The 12,703-nt window shown below is 36.6% G+C and overlaps 1 protein-coding gene across 1 annotated transcript; it reads left to right on the top strand.

The window, feature by feature from the left end:
• The first annotated feature begins 3,579 nt into the window (after nucleotides 1–3,579).
• Nucleotides 3,580–6,297, top strand: LOC145824445 (uncharacterized). Its single transcript, XM_082924106.1, has 4 exons — nucleotides 3,580–4,264; nucleotides 4,454–4,936; nucleotides 5,294–5,493; nucleotides 5,659–6,297. Exons 1-4 carry the CDS (start codon nucleotides 3,580–3,582, stop codon nucleotides 6,295–6,297), a joined length of 2,007 nt encoding a protein of 668 aa, XP_082780232.1.
• Nucleotides 6,298–12,703: the final 6,406 nt, after the last annotated feature.

Raw genomic sequence — 12,703 nt, 5'->3', positions numbered from 1 at the left:
TGTGTTGAGAATAATCTGTCTTGAATCTGCCAGCAGGTTACCCGAATTTTTAGATAATTTTATACTCAAAATTTTGAGATAATTTCTTCTACAAAGTTGTTGATAATGATTTGTAGTTCATCCAGAAAATTTTGGAAACAATTTCGAGCTTTCTACGAATTTATACAAATTTTTAACTAAATCTGAACTGTGTTAAGAATAATCTGTTTTGAATCTGCCAGCATGTTACCCGAATTTTTAGATAATTTTATACTCAGAATTTTGAGATGATTTCTTCTACAAAGTTGTTGATAATGATGACTAGTTTATCTATAAATATTTGGAAACAATTTTTGAGCTTTCTACGAATTTATACAAATTTCTAACTAAATCTGAAACTGTGAGACAGATTTTACCATGTATTTGAAAATTTATTTAAAATTCTATACTAAGCCAAATCTAGTAATTTCTAACTAAAAGATGAAATTTGAGAAGTCTAGTTTCATGATAAATTTTTAGATTATGGGTTTGATCTATAAATTTAAGCATGGAATTAATGTCAGGAAATGTGACAAATCTGTGTCATAAACACCCTTGGAATTTGTTTAGAATTATTTATAAGTTATTTTTGGAAACATCTTTCTGAAAAATAACCATAACATGTTTATTGAGTATCCTGTAGATTGATATGAATTTTAGAATTGTATAAGTAATGTATTTATAATTTTATTTGCAAGATATATACTCTGAAAATGTTTCTGAACAGAATAAAACCACCACTTTAATATTATGTTCGTCTAATTTTGTAAATCAAAAATTTTTGCATGTGTGTATTTAGGGTTTAATTCTTGTATCTAAATTATTATTTCATACCATGGTTTAAATAAATTGTTTATTTAAATTCTGTACTTTTATTTAGTATTGTGTGACACATGCAATATTTTATGATTGGAAATTTTAATGAGTTGGTATAACATTACTTGTGATTAAAAATTTGGAATTATTTGTGATTAATATCAAAATTAACTGAAATGATTAACGGCATATACAAAGTTAACAATCGACGATTAATACCAGTTGTTCGGGGTGAGTCTTGGTTTAAAGACTGTACGGAATTAAGAGTTGACGATTAACACCGGTTGTTCAGGGTGAGCCCTGGTTTTGAGAATTCTCACGTAAATTGTGTTGCGAAACTCTAAGATGGCACGGGACTTATTTGAACCCTTTTCGGTATTCGGTTTTGGAATAAGGGTGGATGTGCAGGTGGCACACAGGGAGGTTACTTACCCCTGGCAGACCGTTTCCTTGGAGCAGACCACGGATGCCACTACTTGGGTATATAACTCCGGACGTGGGCATCCCTGGTTGTTACGGTTGGTAACACTTAAATATTTGACCAAGGGAGGGTTTCAAATTAACCGTTGCCATGCTTAGTGGTTGGTAAGTTAAATCTCTTTGGTGAGATTTCGAGTGTCACCTAATTTATTAAAATTACTGAAACTATTCTAATGGTTGTAATTTCTGTGTATAATTATATTGTTATCTCATGTTTATAATATTATTATTTGTCTCTTAAAAAGAATGGTAGGTTGGTTACGTTTTCTTACTGTGTTGCAAAACTCATGGCATATATTTTGTTGCCCTGGCGTTTCATGCCAGATTATGTTGAAGAAGGGACTGAGCCTGAAATTGGAGTTGCTGCCAATATCGAACCTTGGCTGACTTAGAGTTAAGATTTTGTCAGAATAAAATCTTGTTATCCCTTGTATTAGGATTAAACTATGTTGTGACGTTGTGTGTGAACTTGTAGTTTTATTTTGTCGTTGGACTTTGGCTTTGTAAGAACTTAAAAGTTCCTAACTAGTAGTTAAAATTTTATCTAGCAAGTTATTGTTATTTAAATCTTATGACGTTTCAAAAAAAAATTGGGGCGTCACAGCTTGGTATCAGTGCCTAGGTTTGAACCTTTTGGCCATGGGTAGTAGTTTATTATTTTTACAATTAAGAAAACCTTAAGTTAATTTGTAATTCTCGGTGACCTAACTAAGTTAGAACCTTTTTATTTGTAGGATGCCAGGGTTATCAGACATTAACTCTAACGAGGAAAAATCGGTGGAAAACTATGACATAGAATCTGACCCAAATGAAGAAGTGGAGATGTCTATAGAAGACTATGAATCCATAGAATCCGACCCAAGTGAAGAAGTGGAAATGCCTATAGAAGACTATGAATCTGAGCCTGAGCTTGACCCTGAACCTGATCCTGAACTTGAGCCTGAACCTGAGTCTGAAGAAGTTGAAGAAGTTGTACCAATATACAACTCCCCGGAGGTTATTGTGATTGAGTCAGACACTGAGGATGAGTCTATGGAAGGCAATACCGAGGGGAACCCTGGAGATATAGGAGCCACGTTTGAGGGTTAGGATGTGCAAAACGGGTTGCAGATTGGCTCTTTTGTATATGTCAGACTTTATCCCCTCGGAGGTTGTGCTTGGAAAAATGAGAGTTGGGTGGGCACCTATATCGGACCTATCCAGATTCTAAGACAAGAGACTCCCTGGGTATATCAACTAGGCCCCTTTCCGGACGGTTTCACCGAAAGAGTGGGCGACATTTTTGACTTTTGGAGCCTTCAGTATATCATGCCCGACCCAAGCAAAATTGTGAGGAGAGATGGGTCAGTGGACTTCAAAGACTGGAGGACTTATCGGGAGGAGCCGGTGCTGCTGCTAGGGCATCGTGTGTGCGAAACTGCTATCTTCGTAAGGGTGCTATGGCGATTCATGGGACTTTTCCAAGCCACATGGGAGCCGGAAGCCCTGGTATGGAGAGACTTTCCTTGGCTATTTTAAGGGGTCTTAAGGGAATTATAAGCCAGGCTAACTGATTGTTTTGTATGCTCACATGTAAAAATTGCCTAGTTTAGAATTGTGAGTGTAGGAGTTAACTCGGATTGTAGGGGCTATCTCTTGGCCGTAGTATGTTATTTAATCTTTTCCTTTGTTCTCTTTGTATTTTGCTAATTGTAGCTTATCTAATCTAATTAATGAAGTCTTTTTTTTTTTTAACTGTCCTTGCACATAAGCATAATAATAATACTGATAATAAATAAGTGAATAAATCACAAGAAAATCCCATCATGCAGAATGGCTGGACGAATAAGAAATAATAACAACGGTAATGGCGATGGAGTGCCTGATGGCGATGTTGCTCGAATTATACGCGCGATTGCTGATAGGGTAGGCAATATACCACCCCGAAACCAAGATCAAAACAAATCGGAGATGATAGCAAAATTTGAAATGCTACGTCCCCACAAATTCCTTGGTGGATCAAACCCCCATGAAGCTGAAGCTTGGTTAAGACAAATTAAGAAGTTGCTAGATACTTCCGACATCCGAAATGAACAAGATAGAGTGACCATGGCGGCATTTCAAATGGAAGGGGAAGCAGATCATTGGTGGGAAATGATCAAAAGTACTCGACAAGTAGAGACATTAACTTGGAGACAGTTCGAAGACCTGTTCATGGAAAAGTATTTTCCTAACTCGCTAAAACAAGAAATGATTTAAGAGTTCCTCCAACTGAAACAAGGAAAAATGTCAGTCGCTCAATATGCGAACCGTTTTAAAGCTCTTTCACGGTATGCTTCAGCCATAGTAGCAAATGAAGAAGATAAGGTTAGGCGATTCGAATGGGGCTTGGACACAGACATTAGAGGAAGATTGATCGCAGTACAACTCTCCACCTATGCCCAAATGGTGGATCGAGCTTTAATTGTGGAACGAGAGTTAGCGAATTCCGAATACATTCGGAATCAGCGATCAAGGAACAACAACCAACCACGCGGAGGAGGCCCAGTCCGCAACACCAGAAACCATCATGCACCAGCACCTTATGCCGGAGGAATGCAACAGCAACAAAGGCAGAATCGAGGAAACCAGCAAGGAGGAAACTTTGTAAATGAGTGGAAAGGAAGATGTTTCAGATGTGGTCAACAGGGGCATCGTCGAAGTGAGTGTCCTCAAGGTGGGGAGTATTTTATGGATCAGCGAGGGGCACAACAATACAACAAATACCAACCTGGGCAAGGTTCTAAGCCTACTCAAAATACTCAGACCAACAAGGGGCAGCCACAAGCCTCTAGGAATGCAGGCCGACCAAGAACACAACCACAAGGAGCTGGAAATGGGAAGAAACCAGGAGAGACTAACCAACAAGCAGTAGGGAGAATGTATGCTCTCCAAGAAGAAGAAGATGTTGATAACCCATCAGTGATTCAAGGTATGTTAATCCTTATGAATTCTTGGGTTAAAGTATTGTTTGATTCTGGAGCTTCGCATTCTTTTATATCCACTACATGTGTGACAAGTTTGGGTCTAGAGCCAAAGACGCTAGGGATAACTATGAGTGTCGCTTCGCCCTTAGGAGGTCAAACCTGAGTAAATCTAGTATGTAAATCTTGCGAGCTAGAAATCTCCGGTTCACATTTGATCTGTGATCTAAGAGTTATGGATATGTCGGATTTTGACGTCATCCTAGGAATGGAATGGTTGTCAGTTCATCGAGCCATTATTGATTGTTACTGTAAGACAGTGACAGCATCCTCCCTTAACGGCACGAAAGTTCAATTTAAAGGGGATAGACAAGATTCTCTAACTCCAACGTGTTGCAAGTCGCGATGGCATGATCAACTAAACGGATGGTTGGCAAGCCTAATTTTGGAAGACGAAAATCGAGAGGATCCAAGATTACCCCATGTGGTGTGCGAGTACGCTGACGTTTTCCCTGACGAATTACCAGGATTACCTCCAAAACGAGATGTAGATTTCACGATTGAGCTTCAACCCGGGACTTCACCAATTTCAATAGCACCACATCGTATGGCGCCAGCTGAACTTCAAGAATTGAATGAGCAGTTGCAAGAACTGTTGAGTAAGAAGTTCATCAGACCAAGTACGTCCCCTTGGGGAGCGCCAGCATTATTTGCAAAGAAGAAGGATGGGACCTTAAGATTGTGCATCGATTATCGACAACTAAATCGAGTCACCATTAAAAATCGATATCCCTTACCCAGAATTGATGACTTGTTTGATCAATTAAAAGGTTCAAAATGTTTTTCCAAAATTGACCTTAGGTCGGGATACCACTAACTTCGTGTTAGAGGAGAAGATATACCCAAAACTGCATTTCGAACCCGTTATGGCCATTATGAGTTTGTGGTAATGCCATTTGGTTTGACAAATGTTCCTGGGGTATTCATGAGTTTAATGAACAAAATTTTTACCCCCTATTTAGACCATTTTGTGGTAGTATTCATTGATAATATTTTGATATACTCACGATCGGAGGAAGACCACGAGCAACATCTGAGAACCGTTTTGCAAATTCTAAGAGAAAACCAATTGTATGCTAAAGCTAGCAAATGTGAATTTTGGTTGAAGGAAGTAAAGTTCTTAGGTCATGTTGTGTCTGAATCAGGGATATCAGTGGATCCTGCTAAAGTAGAAGCAGTAATGGGGTGGAAACAACCTAAGAATACGTTTGAGATTCGTAGTTTCTTGGGATTAGCAGGTTATTATAGGAGATTCATTCAGGATTTCTCCAAATTAGCCAAGCCAATGACACGCCTAACGCAAAAAGGAGTAAAGTTTGAATGGAACGAAGCGTGAGAGCAGTCATTTCAAGAACTCAAGAAGAGACTGACAAGCGCTCCAATATTAATCATACCCGAACGTGACGTTGGGTACACTGTTTACTGTGATGCCTCTAAAGAAGGGTTAGGTAGTGTGTTAATGCAACACGGGAAGGTAGTGGCTTACGGATCAAGACAATTGAAGAATCATGAGAAAAATTATCCTACTCACGATCTGGAGTTGGCAGCTGTGGTCTATGCACTTAAGACTTGGCGACATTACCTTTATGGCGAAAATTTTGAGATATTTACCGATCATAAAAGCTTGAAGTACTTGTTCACACAAAGAGATTTGAACATAAGGCAGAGACATTGGATGGAGTACCTTGAAGATTACCAATTTACCTTGTCTTATCATCCCGGAAAGGCTAATGTTGTAGCAGATGCACTAAGTCGAAAGACAAGGGAGATTGTAGCCAACATATTAATTAAACAATGGGAAATGGTAAGCACTGTGAATGGGTGTAAGTTACAACCAGAGACTCAGAATGGGAAGGGTAGGTTGTTTACAATAGTTACAACACCCCAACTTCTTACCAAAGTGTTGGAAGCCCAAAGATTTGATCAGGAGACCGACTTCATCAAGGCCCGATTAGTGACCGAGGAATCTTCATCGGATTAGACACTCTATCAAGATGGTAGTTTAAGGTATTTAGGTAGAATTTTTGTGCCAAACATCGAACAATTAAGAGAGGAAGTACTTAAAGAATTTCACCATTCGATTTTTGCGGTTCATCCGGGAGGAAATAAGATGTACTAGGATCTTAGGCGACAGTATTGGTGGAGTGGAATGAAGAAGGATGCTGCTCAATTCGTATCTAAGTGTTTGACGTATCAGCAAGTGAAGGCAGAATGTCAAAAGCCAGCAGGGAAACTCCAACCTTTACCAATACCTAAGTGGAAATGGGAACACATAACAATGGATTTTGTAACAGGATTACCCCAGTCGCCGCAAGGCCATGATGCCATTTGGGTGGTGGTTGATCGATTAACTAAGACGGCACATTTCCTACCAATAGGACCAGCAGGTACACTCGAATCTTTAAGTCGATTATTTATTCGAGAAATCATTTGATTGCACGGAGTACCAGTCTCAATAATGTCAGATCGTGATTCTTGTTTTACGTCACAGTTCTGGCAAAGTCTGCAAAAGGCCTTGGGTACAGAGTTGTGTTTTAGTACAGCTTTTCACCCTCAAACTGACAGTCAATCGGAAAGAACAATTCAAACTTTAGAAGACATGCTTCGAGCTGGTGTGATGGACTTTAAAGGTAGTTGGGAGAAATATTTACCACTAGTCGAATTCTCTTACAATAACAGTTTTCAAGCAAGTATTGGTATGGCACCGTATGAAGTTTTGTACGGACGGCCTTGCCGATCACCAATATGTTGGACAGAAGTCGGAGAAGCACCACTTTTAGGGCCAGAGTTAGTTCAAGAAACTACCGAGAAGGTGAAATTAATTAGGCAAAGGCTTGAGACCGCTCAGAGTAGGCAGAAAAGCTATGCAGATCAAAGGAGAAGACCTTTAGCATTTAAAGTTGGAGATCATGTGTTTCTGAAAATACAGCCTCGTCGAGGAGTTGTTCGTTTCGGAAAGAAGGGAAAGTTGTCACCTCGCTTCATTGGACCTTTTGAAATTTTGGACAAATTAGGAGAAGTGACGTACCGTTTGGCTCTACCGCCTCAACTGGCTGGAGTACATAATGTTTTCCACGCCTCTATGCTACGAAAATACGAGCCACACCCTTCTCACATCATCAATTGGGAGGAAATTAATCTTGATGAAGACGTGACATTTGAAGAAAAGCCTGTCAAGATTTTAGATCGTCGCGAGAAGAAATTACGAGGCAAAACTATACCATTGGTTCGAGTTCTCTGGAGACATCGTGGGACGGAAGAGTCAACGTGGGAGCGAGAAGATATGACACGTGTCAATTACCCTCAACTATTCGAGTCTAAAGTTACGAATTAATTTCGAGGACGAAATTTTCTTTTAGGAGGGTAGATTGTGAAAACCCATCTTTTAATTATTCTTTAAAGAAATTAATTAATTAATTAATTTTGTCTACAGTCTATCTGAATTATACATTAGTGTAAAAGTTAGTTTTAAATTGACTCAATTCAATCACTAACAAGACATTATTAAGAATAATAATTTTGTGGGTGTTTAATATTTGTTATTTATAAATTATTTTAATTAGGATTCAATATAATAACTATTCTTACTAAATAACTTAGTTAAAAATCTTAGTGTGTCAATTTTCAGAAACCCACACAAAAAATAAATAAATAAATAAATACAAAAAAACAAACCGTGGGCAAACAACCCACAGCTCCTACCAAACTCACCATCTTTTAGAATTTAGGATAGCCATAAGATTTAGGGAAAGCTTATAAAATTTAGGGAAAGCTTGCTCTTAGAAATTGGAGAAAGGGAATGGAATGTTTTTGAGAAAATAAAATAATGGAAAGAATGAGAGGGAGAGAGAGATGCCTTCAACTAGCATTTTATATATATATGCATGCAAGCCTTCCTTGTGCATGCAAGCATTCGGTGAGAAAAAAAAAAGAAAAAAAAAAGAGAGAAATCCCCAAAGCAACCAAGCTTAGTGATAGGAGAGGAAGACGAGTAGGAGACTAAGGAAGTCAAAATTCTCAACTATTTTGTCACCCTATTACTAAGTAAGAAAACCCTCTCAACCCTCTCATTTTTTTTATAAAATTGAAAATTTTCAGATTATGTACATTTGATACATTGTCTAAAACTGTGTTGAATCTGCCAGCATGTTTGCCCGAATTTTTAGACAATTTTATACTCAAAATTTCGATATTAATTCTTCTACAAAGTTGTTAATAATTATGTCTAGTTCATCTAGGAATTTTTGGAAACAATTTTTCAGCTCTCTACGAATTTATACAAATTTTTAATTGAAACTGAAACCGTGTTGAGAATAATCTGTCTTGAATCTGCCAGCATGTTACCCGAATTTTTAGATAATTTTATACTCAAAATTTTGAGATGATTTCTTCTACAAAGTTGTTGATAATGATGTCTAGTTTATCCAGAAAGTTTTGGAAACAATTTTTGAGCTTTTTACGAATTTATACAAATTTTTAACTAAATCTGAAACTGTGTTGAGAATAATCTGTCTTGAATCTGCGAGCAGGTTACCCGAATTTTTAGATAATTTTATATTCAAAATTTTGAGATGATTTATTCTACAAAGTTGTTGATAATAATGTCTAGCTTATCCAAAAAATTTTGGAAACAATTTTCGAGCTTTCTACGAATTTATATAAATTTTTAACTAAATCTGAACTGTGTTGAGAATAATCTGTTTTGAATCTGCCAGCATGTTACCCGAATTTTTAGATAATTCTATACTTAGAATTTTGAGATGATTTCTTCTACAAAGTTGTTGATAATGATATCTAGTTTATCCAGAAATTTTTGGAAACAATTTTTGAGCTTTTTACGAATTTATACAAATTTCTAACTAAATCTGAAACTGTGAGACAGATTTTACCATGTATTTGAAAATTTATTTAAAATTCTATACTAAGCCAAATCTGGTAATTTCTAACTAAAAGATGAAATTTGAGAAGTCTAGTTTCATGATAAATTTTTAGATTATGGGTTTGATCTATAAATTTAAGCATGGAATTAATGTAAGGAAATGTAACAAATCTGTGTCATAAACACCCTTGGAATTTGTTTAGAATTATTTATAAGTTATTTTTGGAAAAAGCTTTCTGAAAAATAACCATAACATGTTTATTGAGTATCCTGTAGATTGATATGAATTTTAAAATTGTATAAGTAATGTATTTATAATTTTATTTGCAAGATATATACTCTGAAAATTTTTCTGAACAGAATAAAACCACCACTTTAATAGTATGCTAGTCTGATTTTGTAAATCAAAAATTTGTGCATGTGTGTATTTAGGGTTTAATTCTTGTATCTAAATTATTATTTCATACCATGGTTTAAATAAATTGTTTATTTAAATTCTGTACTTTTATTTAGTATTGTGTGACACATGCAATATTTTATGATTGGAAATTTTAATGAGTTGGTATAACATTACTTGTGATTAAAAATTTGGAATTATTTGTAATTAATATCAAAATTAACTGAAATGATTAATGGCATATACAAAGTTAACAATCGACGGTTAATACCAGTTGTTCGGGGTGAGTCTTGGTTTAAAAACTGTACGGAATTAAGAGTTGACAGTTAACACCGGTTGTTCAGGGTGAGCCCTGGTTTTGAGAATTCTCACGTAAATTGTGTTGCGAAACTCTAAGATGGCACGGGACTTATTTGAACCCTTTTCGGTATTCGATTTTGGAATAAGGGTGGATGTGCAGGTGGCACACAGGGAGGTTACTTACCCCTGGCAGACCGTTTCCTTGGGGCAGACCACGGATGCCACTACTTGGGTATATAACTCCGGACGTGGGCATCCCTGGTAGTTACGGTTGGTAACAAAAAAATATTTGACCAAGGGAGGGTTTCAAATTAACCGTTGCCATGCTTAGTGGTTGGTAAGTTAAATCTCTTTGGTGAGATTTCGAGTGTCACCTAATTTATTAAAATTACTGAAACTATTCTAATGGTTGTAATTTCTGTGTATAATTATATTGTTATCTCATATTTATAATATTATTATTTGTCTCTTAAAAAGAATGGTAGGTTGGTTACGTTTTCTTACTGTGTTGCAAAACTCATGGCATATATTTTGTTGCCCTGGCGTTTCATGCCAGATTATGTTGAAGAAGGGACTGAGGCTGAAATTGGAGCTGCTGCCAATATCGAACCTTGGCTAACTTAGAGTCAAGATTTTGTCAGAATAAAATCTTGTTATCCCTTGTATTAGGATTAAACTATGTTGTGACGTTGTGTGTGAACTTGTAGTTTTATTTTGTCGTTGGACTTTGGCTTTGTAAGAACTTAAAAGTTCCTAACTAGTAGTTAAAATTTTATCTAGCAAGTTATTGTTATTTAAATCTTATGACGTTTCAAAAAAAAAAATTGGGGCGTCACAATATATATATATATATATATATATAAGGAAAATCAATTGTAGACAAGGTCATTTGGATCCATTTGAAGAGCAAAAACTCAATATATATGTTTTTTACTTAATTAATATTTAATAGTTAATTTCAATTATATTATTGAATGTTATGTAATTTTTAAACAGATTAGATTCAATATGTGAATATTTCAATAAAAGTTTGGTTAATTTCTTATAAACAAAATTATTATTCAACTATGTTTGTGTTGAAATTACATACACATTACATATTAATGATCAAAATTTTAAAATTTAAAGGGTTATTTGGAGTGTCCTAAATAAGTGCATTTTTGAATTTTTGGACTAAAAAGTTGAGGGGAAAAAAATGGTTGTTTGGGTTAATTTTTTGACTTTTTATGAAAAAATGTGTATTAAAAAATTGTATAAATGATTGTGTAAGAGAAGATAAGGACAATAGGCAGTAGGCCGTACCGTCTAGGGGAGTGAATTGATGATAAGAAATGGTTGCCTACTTTTCGGATATTATATTGGACGGTGTTGTTCGGTCCGTGGGGGCCATCACGGGTCTCATTTTGATAATCTGATCCGTTCAATGTGTAGAACTCGTCGAGTACTATATGCCTGTAAAAAATCACGTTGAACGGATATCGATAACTATCTGATAGAATTCTTTTTTTCAACCGTTAACTATAACGCCATCGTTTTTTTTATACAAAACTGATTTAATCATATAGGTAGCGATATTCAATCAATGTGATGTTTTACAGACATACAATATTCAACGATTTCTACATATTGAACGGTTAAGATTATCAAAACAGAATCCGTGATGGGCTTCCACGGGCCGAACAACACTGTGTTGTTTGTGCACTCCACCTGTGCAATTTTTTCAAATCATTTCAACAACTCAGCAACAGTCTGCGGGACGGTTCAAACTGTGTTGTAATAGTTTGAATAAATATGTTTTATGTATTTAAACAAAAATCACAGGTAAGAAATTTTTTTCTATGATTGTCGAATTTTATCTGCACATGTCATTGCCATAGAAATATTCATGTCATGCATTAAGACATTATTGTTTAAAATGAATGATTATATTACCATATAACATAAAGTAAAAATAAAATTAACTAAAATGCTTATAAAAAAAGAAAAGAAAAGTGGTGCTATTTTTTTATTTAGTAGCTTCAAAATACGAAAGTTGTTGAAATTTATAGGCTATGGACACAAAACAAATTTAAAAGAATAAAAAAGTGATCCTTGATTTTTGTTTGTAATTAAATAGCTTTAGAATACAAAAACTGTTAAAAATAGAGTTAAAATTTGTATAATAAGATAATGTGTTTGGTAACGTTTACGTTTTCAGTTTATATTTACAAAAATTTTATAAACTGGTTTTTGTTTATTTTTTGTTTATTTTTAGAAAAACATAAACTACAAACACGTTTGGTAATTGACAAAATGTTTAAAAAAAATTTAAAATATAAAAAAGAGTGAGAAATGGCAAGTGGCGGCGGAAGACGGTGGTGAAAAGTGGTGACGGTAGGTGGTGGGTAGTTGGTGGTGGCGGGTGGTGGCGGGTGGGTGGTGGTGGTGGTGGGTGGGTGGGTGGTGGTGGCCGGTAGTGGGTGGTAGCGAGTAGGTGGTGGTGATGGTGGTGGCGGGTGGTGGTGGTGGTGGGTGGGTGGGTGGGTGGGTAACGGTGGCGGGTGGTGGGTGGTAGCGAGTGGGTGGCGGGTGGTGGTGGCAGGTGGGTGGCGGGTGGGTAGCAGGTGGGCGCTGGTGGTAGGTGGCTAGTGGTGGCAGGTGGGTGGTGAGTGGTGGTGGCAAGTAGGTGGCAGGTGGTAGTGGCGGGCGGTGGATGGTAGTGGCGGGTGGATGGCAGGTGAGTGGTGGGTGGGTGGTGGTGGTGGTTGCAAAGAGTGGATGGTGCTGGCGAGTGGGTGGCTGGTGGTTGGTGGGTGGTGAGTGGCGGGTGGT

This window comes from Camellia sinensis, chromosome 4, assembly GCF_055761805.1.
Source record: "Camellia sinensis isolate YWXY chromosome 4, ASM5576180v1, whole genome shotgun sequence".
Classification (NCBI taxonomy): Eukaryota; Viridiplantae; Streptophyta; class Magnoliopsida; order Ericales; family Theaceae; genus Camellia; species Camellia sinensis.
The sequence above is the reverse complement of the archived record's forward strand: the minus strand, read 5'-3'. Positions and strand labels throughout refer to the sequence as shown.